General features: G+C 37.7%; 1 protein-coding gene across 4 annotated transcripts in view; it reads left to right on the forward strand.

Moving 5' to 3' along the window:
• Pnpla8 (patatin-like phospholipase domain containing 8) overlaps positions 1-3292 on the forward strand; it is a 61932-nt gene extending 58640 nt beyond the window's left edge. For all 4 annotated transcript variants that reach the window (XM_063261902.1, XM_063261903.1, NM_001108020.2 and 1 more), the window contains one exon: positions 1001-3292. In XM_063261902.1, the coding sequence (XP_063117972.1) occupies positions 1001-1275 (275 nt within the window). In that variant the 3' untranslated portion in view covers positions 1276-3292. The remainder of the gene's footprint in view (positions 1-1000) is intronic.
• The last annotated feature ends 9896 nt before the right edge of the window (positions 3293-13188 follow it).

Here is a 13188-nt window from a genome sequence, read left to right on the forward strand (position 1 = left end):
CTGGCACATATGGTAGTTAAATAGTTCTATAAAGCACCCCTTCTATTAGCATAGTGGTCTTACCAGTTCACATATCTATCAGTAATACAGTATGGTCCCTTTTCCACATTCTCAGCAATACTTCCTATCTCTTAGCTTTTAATAAGAGCCAGCATTATACTGTGAGTTTGTGATTTTAATTTGCATTTGTGATGAATGAATACAATTTTCTTGTGGTAGGCCATCTACTATAGATAGTCTTTAGTGAACTGGATCATACTGCATAAGTCTATACTTCATACAATGGCAAGTGCTTTTGGAATTTTTAGAAGATGTGAAATGTTACTGTACTTATGCTTTAGTTAATGAAACAAATATAGAGGCTTCGGACAGTTTGAAAACATATAAGAATTACATTGAAACATATAATGATTTATAATAAATTTTGTTGAAATATAACAGCAAGTTTATGTGACTGATTAAATGGTGAATTTATCTATAACTAATTAAGTGGAGGACAAGACAACTAACAATGATAAAGGAAGTTTGTCTGACATCCTTTATAAAGGACGGGATAAGGGATGGTTCACTGTGGAGACTCAGAAACCTTTGGAAGTCATGGGGATGTGTATGACTTATGGTAATAAAACAAATGCTTATCCATTACCAAATTTTGTCAAATTACACAATTAAAAGTGATGAATCTTAATATGCATAAATATATAGCCCAATGAAGATGATACCCCAAAAAATGAAAAGCAAAAGAAAGGAAGGCATTTCATCAAGGAGAATAGTCAAGCAAGATCCTTAATTGAGCAAAATATATGAAGTATTTGGAAAGTGAATTGTAATTTGTAGATTTATTTTTGATATAGGTTGAGCCTATTGTGAGTAAAATAAATGTTTTTGTAATATGCCTAAAATGAAGATAATTTTAAATGAGAAAAATTAATGGATCATTTCAAAATAACTTACCTCACACCTTTTCTTACCAACCCTTTCTTCATTTTTGTTTTAACAGAAGTCCACATAATGCTTGATGGTCTATTACCTGCTGACACGTATTTTAGGTTTAATCCTGTGATCTGTGAAAACATACCCCTAGATGAAAGCCGCAATGAGAAGCTGGACCAGCTTCAGCTGGAAGGGATGAAGTATCTAGAAAGAAATGATGAAAAGATGAAAAAACTTGCAAAAATATTAAGTCGAGAAAAAACAACTCTTCAGAAGATTAGTGATTGGATAAAATTAAAAAGTGATATGTATGAAGGCCTTCCATTTTTTTCAAAATTGTGAGTAGGGTATACATGTGTTCCTCAAGGCCATCAAAAGATCCATAAGTTTATAGAGGAGCAGTGTGATTCACATGAATTTTGTGTAGGACACTTAGTGAAATCCGGGAATCCTTGAATCAGATAATGCTTTGAGTAGCTCGAACCTCACAGAAGATATGATTGGTAACAAAAGTTATATGGGAATTAGGTATTTAAGATGTTCATAACCTTTAGACGTTTTATTACTATGCTATTTGGTTTTAGTATCTATTAGTCTTAAATTGTTTGCTGTTTCAAAATGTACTAATATATGTGCCAAACAAGCAATGGGGAATGTTACACTTTATGCTTTCTTTTTTGTCATTTCAATCATGTGGAACTTGTGTGACTGTTGATTTTCTTTCATGTCAAAAGGTGATTTCTCTTTACATTTACACCGTTAGCATTTCCCTACGTGCACCCACAATCCATGTGTTACCTTTCACTGTAATAATCATGGAAAGAGAGATAGGAAATGGGATTTTCTCTGTTTAAAGTACATTTATGTTTGAAATATGAAAAAACTGGACACAATTTTCTATTCAAAATGATTGATGGATTTCCAGTGAACTTTTTCTTGAAATTTCAAGATAAGGTTGTTCACTTTTGTAGATCAAATGGTATCATATCATTTACTGTTATAGAATTAATTAATTGATTTTACTGAGAAAATATTCTTATCATTAGCAAAAATAAATTATTGAAGTGACCACTTGTTCAATGCTAATGCCATTTTAAAGGTTTTTTTTTTAATTGCTAATAATGATTGCCTGGTTTCTTGTAACATTTATGAGGAAATGTTAGCCTAGTTAGATTTACAGAAGTTAAGCATGGCACCATAGGCCAAATATATTAATCTTCACTGTACAATTGCCCTTGTAAATCTTTACATTTAATTGAAATTTTTTATGAAAAATGAAACCAGGGTGTGTATCTTTTGCTTAATACACAAAAACTAACAGTGCTGCCTGTGTTGTCATAGTGTTTGCAGTGCTGGGTCACCAGAGCAATGAGATGGGTGAGAGCCCTGGAGTGGTTGAGAATGTGGGTATTAGTGGGCTGAATAGTCAGCCTCTGGGCATGATCTTGAAGACAGCGGACAGCTTATAAGGTTCAGCTCTTTCATTTGAAAAAGGAGGAAAGGTAATTGTCAAATTTTGTGACTTCTCATTTATTTTTTAAGAACAAGATAAATAAGCTTCCAGTTATTTCAGAAGATAATTTAAACACTCCTTTTTAGCCTTTAAATACAAATAAACTTTTATGCAACTAGACTGACTTACTAGTATAAGAAAAAATAGAAAGGTCAGTCTTTATGATCTCAGAGCTTTTTGCAAAAGCAAATTGTCTCGGTGTTCAGGAGGCAGAGGAAACATCTCTCCAGTTCTAGGCTATTCTGGTGTATATAGCGAGTTCCAGTACAGTCAGAGAACTACATAGTAGAGGAACTGTATTTCAAACAATCAAAAAACCAAACAGTCAACAATTACACTTGTAGCATATACTACTTCTATGTTTGTGAAAGACAAAAGTGGTTGACAATAATCCAGAAGTCCATCCTGTTATCTGAGAAGAAAGGACAGGCATAGTATATCATCCCATTGAATGCTTATTAGGTGTGGTCCTAGCTACGTGCGGAAGAAAGGAGGGAGGGGAAAAAAGGCCATATCTTGACAAACTAAAATATTTAGAAAAATGAAAAAGTGATCAAATATTCTACGTCAAGATCTATAGCTTTGACTTTGATCTATAATACCTTGCTAAGCAGGGGCTTTATCTTTTTCTGTTGTTCTATTGAATTATTCCTGAGAAAAGTATTTTAGGGTAACAGTCATCTTGTGTTTGTGTTGATCATTTGACCACTCTGAAGAATTCTTAATAGTCACTCAAGTTGAAAAAGTAAAAACTAATGAAGTTTACACCTCCCTCTGTTTTTTAGATCAGGCTTAACATGCTTGATTCTTCTATAATGTTAATAAAATTGTGTCATTTAGAACTAACTTGCTTGTTCTATTCTCAGTCATTGAAACCACATTCTTCTGTATCACAGGTGCTGTTATTTTGGTGGTTTTGGATGACCAGTTTGATATCAGGATACAGTTAATCCAAACACATCTAAACATGCCCTATGTATCCCTTGCAGTGCTTGATTATGTGGAAGATGCCCAGTACTTAGTGCTTAGAACCATAAAAGCAATGGAATGTTCGAATATAATGAGGAATGGTGTGTTTCAAGTCTGATGAAGTTTAGATAGGATAGATTGACAATAGCATTCCCAGTTTTTAGCACAGAAAATTTTGACATCCTTGTCTTCAGAACAGCAGTCCATGTGTTCATCATAGCGTGTGGAAATTGCTGTATCCAGCTTCATATGAACATAATGATATCAAGAAGAGAGCTCAACCTAACCTTCTTTTGGCTAATTTTCACAACTAGAAGATTGCTTGGAAAAAATTTGGACACCCACCCCCCCAAAAAAAAACCTCAGAAATATTATGAAAACAAATCAAGAAAATTGATTATTTTGATTTCTTGAAGCTAAACTTATATTTGCTTTTTTGTGTCTCTATTACTCACAACTACTCGAGAATCTTATTTCCCTTTTCAAGGACTCCATTCTAGTGTCCTAGGCTGTACCATACACTTTTTCCCACATAAATACACATAGGTAAAAATTGGAAGTGAGGATCTGCTAATGAGAGAGAATGTGGAGTTTACCTTTCTGAGCCTGGGCAACCAAAAGTGAAATTTGTACTAAGCAGTAAATAACTAAAACAATTATTTTTATCTCATCACATGTTTCCGGTTCAGCTTGCCACAAGCTTTTTGGAAGTGTCTCGTGCTTCTTCAGCACTGCTACATGTGTTCTAGCCTTTTGTGTTTTTCTTACCATTGGCTAAACCAAATCATCTGCCTTGGACTACCATGGAAAGCTGGACCAATTTAAATGCTTTTAAAAGTACCCTTTGAAACTGTTTCTCTAAGTGAAACTTGTTTCCTATGCTGGGAGGTAGACTCATGACTGGAATCCCTTTTCTAGAAAGTGTCAAAAGGTTACTGGCTTGTTAGAGTCCTTTCACCTGGTGCACACATTTGCATTTCAACAGGCACTCAGGTAGAGCCCATTGAGCACAGAGCCAAAGGCCTTTTACTTGAAGACTGAATTGTATTCCATTGTGAGCAATAGCTACTCATTCTAAAAACCCTTCTAAAACATCTTCAAGCATGCTTCTTGTTATTCTAACTATCGTTTGGCCTTCACTAGGCCAGCAGTTATTTCACAAAAACTTGTGCAAAATACAGAACTAAATAAGGCCCAAATCAGTGGCCTCCCAGCTCGACCTGTCCACTGTTTTTCAAATAATAATGACTGTTTGGAAGGTGTAGTGAGGAGTGGATGCATTTACTAAGTATTGATGATAGTGGTAATTTGCACTTTTTTGTAACTTTTTTACATTTATTACATTTGTTTAGTTTGGGTGAGAGCAGCTAGCTGGAGTTGGTTCTTTCCTTCCATCATTTGGACTCTAGAGAAGGACAGAACTCAGTATATCAAGCTTGGCAATGGGCACCTTTACCCACTGAATCATCTCATCAGCCCAAAAACTGTATTTCTATGGACCTGTTTTTATCTTTGTAACATGGAAATTCTTTATCTAAATATTTCTTGTCATCTCTATTATTATCTTGTCTTTATGTTGTTTCAGTATGTCAAAGAACATTTTCCTTAATGAACCGAACTTCGAGGACAAAAAAAAATAATACAGAGAGCAGTGAGTTTTTACGCAATAAATTGTAAAAATACACAGAGCCAGGTGTGATGATTCATGCCCTTAATCCCAGCACTGGAGAGGCAGAGGCAGGTGGATGTCTGAGTCGAAGCTAGCCTGTTCTACAGAGCTAGGATGAGTAGCTAGGTCTTCACAGAGAAACCTTGTCTTGAAAAACAAAGAATAAAGTAGGTTTTATGAGTGTATAGTTTTTCAGCTTCATACATATTTTCTCTTAAAGTATCTGGTCAGTGATGTGTTTTATAGTCAAATGAAGGCCTAGGATAAAAAAATGGAATACAGTGCATAAATTAGCAACACACATTTGTTAACTCTTAATAGAAAGGGAGAAAAGCTTTTGATAAAGTTCAACATCCCTTCATGGTAAAATCCCTGAAGAAACAAGGTATTGGAAAAATATATCTTAACATAATGAAAGATATATGCAAACCCATTGAATTCACTAAGTGGGAAATAGAAAGCAATCTCCTCATGCATCCAGAACAATACACATCCATACCCATTCCAGTCTCTGAATTTTAGAGCAATAAAGCAAGAGAAGGAAAATAAATAAAAACTCAAAACACCTAAAACACCCTATGATAGGCTTAATCAGAAGACTCGGCTTTCTAATCACTTTCAGAAAAGTAGCAAAAATTTTGACAGAAAATGAACATATAAAACTCTAGAGCTTTGCAATATTCCAATAATGAAGTTGCCAAGAAAGAAGTCAGAAAAAAGACCCATTCATAATAGATTAAAAATATTAAAATTTCTACAATAAACTAACTGGTGAGAAAACCTCTAATGTTAAGTCACTGAAGAAATTAAAGATACTAGAAAAGAGACCTCCTGCGCTCACGATATGTCAAGATTAATAGTGTGACACTGCTGTGGTATTAAAATCAACTTGCAGATGTAACACAGTTCCTATCAAGATCTCAAAAGATTCATTACAGGACTAGAAAGATCCTACCATTTTTGTGAATTGCACAAGCCTGTCCTTTATCTGCTAACCAAAGTATCATTTAACCAGTTGGGTTCTAGATCCTTAATTCATTTGCTTTTCATTCCTACTATTTTTTCTAAAGCGTCTACCCCATTCCCACGCAATGCAATCTTTTTCCTTGACATCTCTCTATCTAGCAGGAGAAAACTCAGGATCCTTCAGTGGCCCACAGTTCTTTTTTTTTTATTATTATTATTAGAATATATTGCGTTATACAAAAGAAAGAGTGTCATTCAGTGTTCCAAACTTGTTACACTTACCCTGCCTGGCTTTGTGTGTCTCTCCAGCCTCATCTCTTGCCTCTTCTTGCTTTCCTTACTGTACTCTAGGGCCCTCCCATTCTTTCACTTGCTTAAATGACCCAAACCCTCCTGGCCCCTACAGAATGCTGAGTTTTGTTGGTCTTGTTCATAACAGCCTGTTCTCAACCTCATTCATATAGCATGAATCCTTGAGTGAAACTCTTCGACACCAGTCTTCGATTCATCATAGTCTTCACCTTTTTATAACCTTCTCGAGGCTGCACTTTTCCTTCTTTGCACTCATTAAACTAATGTGGGCTCAATAGATAAGTATTTGCTTGTTTGATACTATTCTCATTTCCATGTTTAAAGTTCCCTGAGATAGGAACTATTGCCCCTCTTATCTCTTATTGGTATGTCTCCAATATAGAGTCTAATATACAATAGATACTCAAACTTGTTAGCTACTAATGCAGCGAAGGAGCAAATGTCTGATTCAAATCTCAATTGAAACTTCTTCCTGCACGACCCTAAACAGGTTGCTTAGCCTCTCTGAGCCGCCTCCGCAACCTCATTAACAACTGTTGACTCTTTCTTTAGAAATATTCCAGAAAACAGAAATTAACTGTATTTAGTTTTATACACAGTTGTTTACTTGGCAAAATAGATAATGATCCATCAATATTTGAAATTTGGTAATTGAAAAAGATAGTAGGTCTTCAGTAACAAATATTTTATGCTTTGTAGATTATATAGAATATTCTCATCTATTCTTAAGTTGATATTTACAAAAAACTTTTAACTTTTCTGTTTTTTGCTTATTCCATTTACATCCCACTACCTGCCCCTTCCTGGTCACCCCCTCTCACAATCTTTGCTCCTTCCCTCCTTCCCTTCTCTGAGTGGGTGTAGACCCTCCGCACCCCCCAGTATCTATCCCCACCCTGGCACTTAAGATCTCTTAGAGGCTAGGTGCTTCCTCTCCTATTGGGCCAGACAAGGCAGCCCAGCTATAAAAAATTGATTTTTATTAGTTTCAAGTTCCCAACAGGATGCTTTTTAAGATACTGCTAATTAAATTAATATTAAAAGTGGAAATTTTTGAGACATTTGGGTATTAGGATAAAAAAATTTCATCATTCTTAACAAAAAATTGAGATAGCATTAGTCATTTTGAAGAAAATTTTATTGTTCCAATTAATCTTGCCTTCCATCCTGTTGCCGTGAAAAAAAAAAACAATTAGTGCTAGATACATTTTTGTACAAATTATTACTAAACTAAAATTTCTTATTCCCAGAAGTAATTTTAGTATTTGCACAATGAATCTGATTGAACCTGTAACATGTGGAGATTTACTTCTCTAACAAATGGGAGCTTGAGGAAAGAAGACAATTGGAGACCTTTATGTCCAGGTATTCAAAATTAAAGACCTGGACGCAAGGTCAAGGTTTGAGTTTAGAATTCTTAAACACTTTGGAGTTCTGTGGTAGAATACTGTGTCTGAGGAGGTAGAATTAGCCTCTTACTCCAGCCCTGACTTGATTCTTGAACTATCAGAGTCCTCAAGTATATAAAGTGAAACACTTTAGCCTGTACCTAAATTCCCTTCCTACCTTGGCAGACTTAACACACTCCAGCACTAGGCTTCATATGTATACACCAGGAGAACATTGATTGTTAAAAGCAAGTAGAAAGAATTTTGAAGATGCTGGTGGAATTCTTCAATCCTAGGAACTCAGGCATGCTCTAAAAGAGATGCAGAATAAGTCAAAGAGGAGCCAGATCAGGGCCTTCAAAAGCACTGCCTTTGCTTGATCTCCTAGGATGGCTATGCTCTAAAAATATAATTTATAAATAAATCAATAAATAAACAAGTTTGCATGGAGGTACTCTGCAAAATTGGATAATGCTGTGTCATAGTTACTAATCAAAAATATGAAGCATGCTTTCATAATGAAGTATGGTCATGTGGTCCCAGAGATCCTCAAAATAGTACAGGACATGGCCATCTCGCTTGGTTGCCCACGATGATGAAGATACTTCATAGTTTGGGTACAGTACACAATTCATACTGTAACAGAATTGGAAGTCTCTCTGCTGGCTAACATTTATAGTAACGGGAGACGCTATGCAAGCCACTGGACGAGGAAAGTTACCAGTGGTCATACCGGACATACCAGGCAGTAAATACTAGTTCAATAGTAGCTTGATTGCTTTGAGAACAACCAACTACCTTCTGATTGGAATTGAGTCTTGTTCCTTAGAAGGAACTCATACTTGGCACTATAAGCCTGATTAAAGCCCCATGGATGAGGAGGTCACAGACCATAGTGAGGAATTTACAACAGTTACTTTGATATGCTCTCATATTTCTTTTAAATACCTCAAAGTTTATATCCATAAAATAGTGCTGCATTTTGCAGTGGCCAGTGGTTAATGCAGATTCATACCCGGTCAAAGGCTAAGGATGAATGTTGAGTACTCAATCCTAACAAGAACATCTCTGTCACCACTTCAAGGGCCAGAGAACATCCTAGAAAAGAAGGCAGAAAAACTGTAAAAGCTGGAGAATGGGAAGGAAATGCTCTGATGTTCTCTCTTCTGGGCAGGATATGGCCATTGCAGTCAACTCACACTTGTGGTTACCTGCATGAGACTGATACAAGATTTGGTCCATCCACATTGCATCACAGATGGGGAAGGGGCTCAATGTGACCCCACCCTACTTTAAGGCCCCATCCTTCCTTTTCCTCAGTGATTGCTCTAATAAGCAGCCCCTGTCCTGTGCTGTACAAGCAATCCTGTTAAACATGGTAGGTCACAAAAAAGGATGCGGGGGCAGAGAGAGTTCAGGTGGAAAGAAGGGGTTAAGCAAGGCATAGGGGAGATGAGAACGTAATGGGCTGTGAGTCTGATCAAAGTATGCTGTACAGTTGTATTAAACCGACAACCCCACACCCCATGTTTTATACATGTATAAAACTCTCAAAAAATGTAAAGATATGTTAAGGATATGGAAATGTGTGATCCTTGGCACGGCTGAGAGAAATGTAAGAAAATGTAATGAAACAAAAGAAGTGTAAAGCATTACGTCCACTATGGAAAATAGTACAAGAATCATTCAGAAAAATTTAAATATTGTATGACTAGTGAACATCACTTCTGTGTACAAAACTAAAATAATTTAAAACAATATTTCAGAGTTATGCATATCCCCATGTTTATAGCATTATGAATACCAAGAGGTAGATGCAACCATGTGTCCATCTATATACAATAAAATATTACTCAGCCTTAAGGAAGGGAATTCTGACACATGCTACACACTGGATAAAATATTAGTATATTAGGCTAGTCACAAAAAAATACTGTATTGTTTCATTTATATGAAATATTTACAGCAGTCTGATTTGTGGACACAGCAAGAGCAGCAGTGGTTACTGAAGCCTGGAGGGAGAGGACAGTGGGGGGCGGGGGGGTTGATGGTTATAAAGCTGCAGCTTTCTAAGATGAAAGAATTCTGGAGACAGATGGTCACATAACGTGACACTGTCACACTGGATGTTGGAAATGACTAAGATTTATGATGTATATTAAAACAGCTTGAGTTAAACTTTAAATCAAGGCTTTCAAGAAAGTACAGACAGAAACATATCAATGTATATTAACCTAAGACCCCCTTTCTTCTTAAAAGGCAGCAAAACAGTCAAAGACGAGCAATTTACGGAATCACTCACTCCTTTAAACTTCAGTGTTGTATACAGGAAATTTTCTTTCTGTTTCCAAGGCAAACTGACCTTCACTGTACCTATCCTGTGCTCCCGAAGCCAGCAGTGAAGGTGCACATTAAGAGCACCTGAGTATTTTCCCTGAGAGGCAGTTTCCTGTTCAAGATGATCCTGTCTTCAATGGATGGCTGCACACTGACCTTGGCTAGTCTTAAATCTATCCACCCGAACTGCTGTACATTCCTGTAGATAGAAAGCTCGGAAACAGACGGAAGCATTGGTTATAGACGCATGCTTATTGCTGTTGAAAATGTCCTCCTTTCCAGCTTGGTTCCCTGAGCCTGGGGGAGGGGAATATTGAGCCAAAATGAAGATAATGGTGACTCACAGGCTCCTAGAGAAGAATTTCACATATGGCATCCACTATGGGTCACACTTTCCTCCACTTGCCTTCATATCACCTCCTTCAGATAGATGTCAGGGCACTGTGTTGCTAAGCAGCAGGCAAGAAATGGGTTTCCAATTTCTAGCTTCATCTGGCATGTACCCAAATGGTATCCGGCTAGCACACAGAAGTTTGTAGTTGGGTAGCAGATGGCAGGAGAAATATGAAGGAGCAACTAGTATTATATCTGTGGAAACTTTACACTGTTCACTAGTCATGTGATGTACATGGCCTCTGATTACTAGTCACCCATTATGAATATGCAACTGTACACTGCACTATTCATAGTAATCACCCACTAGAAATCTGGGTGGGCTGGGCCAGCTGAGACCGTGGCTGGCAGTCAAAAGGAAAAAGGTGTATCTGGGTGGGGCATTGACGATGGCCCGTCTTGTCTGTGGAAGCTAAGTATGACTAGGTGTGAAGGTGGGCAGTGTTGAGGCAGACTTCAGACAAGTCCCACAAGTCATCTGCAGACAAGTCATCTGCCTGACAAGTGCTTCTTCATCAGGCACTATTTTGTACCTAGTGACAATGGCAGCTGATCATTTACTGAAAATGACCACCCTGAAATGCTTTTAAACATCTTTGTGATGATTTAGCAGCTTGGTGATAACAACATTTCTGCTCAGCTAGTATTTGTGGATCCAGAACCAACCATTGCTTCACTGAGTCCTCTGGTTCAGGACCTCCAAAAACTAGGCCTACACTCCAGTCATCTCAGGGTTAGACTGGGACAACTGGATTCACTGGGATTACTGAAACAGAAATAAGCTACAGTCTGGCTTTTGGACCAATGATCTCAGTTCTTCACAATCTGTCGGCCAGAGGCTTTCCTTAAGAAGAGCCTCTGTCTTCATAGGTCATTTCTTATGTAGCAACTGGTGTCTCTGAGCTCAAGGAAGCAAAAGAATTAAGAAATCAGGGCATTTTTGTAACTTAAAGTCAGGAAACTTCTGTTCCCTAGAAGCACATCACTGGGACTGGTCTGCACTTGCTCTGAACTGTTACAAAATACCTATGATAAAGCTTTAGTGCTTGGTGCTGTTGGGAGGTGGTGGGATCTTGTAGAGTGGAGCCTAGGGAAGGCTTTAGGAGGTTATGTGTGTATCCTTGAAGGAAATTGCGTACCCATTTTCTCCATCCCTGTGTTGTATTTTATGGTGAGCAGGTTTGCCACAACACACTCTCCTGCCACACCAAAAGCAATGAGACCAACGGGCTGTGGGCTATAACCCTTGAAGGACTGATGTCTATGTGCAGGTGAGGGCAAGCACAACACAAGACCAGAGCCTGTGATTGGGCAGTGGTTAAAGAAGGCAGGCTGAGTGTTTCAGAGAAGGGAGATAGGGACACACAGAGGGAGAAGGAAGGAAGATCGAGGAAGAGAAGGACAAACCAGGTCCACGTGGCCTTAAATAGCCATAGGTAGCTTTGAATATCATAGAAGGGATGGATTAATACTGGACAATTTGTCCAATCTGAATGGACAGCTTATATCAATATCAATTGGCTCTGAGTTCAGTGGGTGTTTTGTGGGTAGAGAATTTACTGATATAAATCTGACTAATAAATTACAAGCCTCTAGAGTTTTGATTTTGCTGGGTTACAGGGATTTGTGACAGCCAACCATGGGGTAGATGGCTGGGAACGTGAGCAGGATCTACAGCAAGAGAATGGCAAGTTGGGCGGTCGCTGCCTGGGGACTATGGAGACCTTGGGGCTGGGGAAACCGTGCTACTAGAATAGAGCCGGCTAGCGGGGGTTGCTTATTTATATCTCATGCAACAACCGAGTAGCAGAACCACTGCAAGTCGACTGATATCTTTAGCACTTGTTGTAGTCATCACTGTAGTTTTGTCTAGTTCTTAGTATTTGTTATAGTGATTGACATATCACTCAGTGGAGGGGGAGGGACAGCACACTGGTATTAATGCAGCAGGCAGTCAATAGAGATCATGTTATAAGCTGATCTGCCCACCATAACTTCATTTTTGACAACACTGGATTATAATGTCCTTTCAAATAACATTTTATTACTGTTACTGACGTATCTCTGCATCAATCTGGAGATAATGATGACACAGGTAAGTACCACCCTTGTAGCACAGTACTTAGTGATGTTAATATAAGAACTTTCTAAAAAAGTACTTTCAGATAAAAGTCGCTATGTGCCTTGGACATCGTTTTTCTGAAAAAAAAAAAAAGGCGAAAGATTTATACGATCTGAAGAGAAACCAAAGTATGGACATCGTTTTTCTGATCTGGACTTTTCCAACCTTTCATTTAGTTTTGCTAGGGGGCTGGTGGTGGTGAAGAAAAAATTTACAAAAATAAAAATAAAAAATAAAAAAAGGACAGCTAAAACCAAATTTCCGTGTTTACCTAGTCTAAAATTCTGACTTCACAGGTTCGGAGCAGGTGGAGAGGGGAGGTCACTTGCTGGTGGGCACACTGATCATTACTAGCTTAGCTAGGCACAAGCTTGGTTTCAGAAAACTTGAAGTCAAGTTGGAGAGCAGTCTCCCAAAGTATAGATATGGGTTAAGAAACTTGGTTGAGAAAATCAGGCAAAGGACATAAAAAGGGGAAAGTAAGGGGAAGATAGAACTGGGGGAAGAAAAGAAAAAAGAAAAAGAAAAAAAAAAGTCTAAAGCCTATTCTCTCCAGGTACCACTGGAGGGCTCCATGGCTCTCTAT

The sequence above is a fragment of the Rattus norvegicus genome, chromosome 6 (genome assembly GCF_036323735.1).
Source record: "Rattus norvegicus strain BN/NHsdMcwi chromosome 6, GRCr8, whole genome shotgun sequence".
Taxonomy (NCBI): domain Eukaryota; kingdom Metazoa; phylum Chordata; class Mammalia; order Rodentia; family Muridae; genus Rattus; species Rattus norvegicus.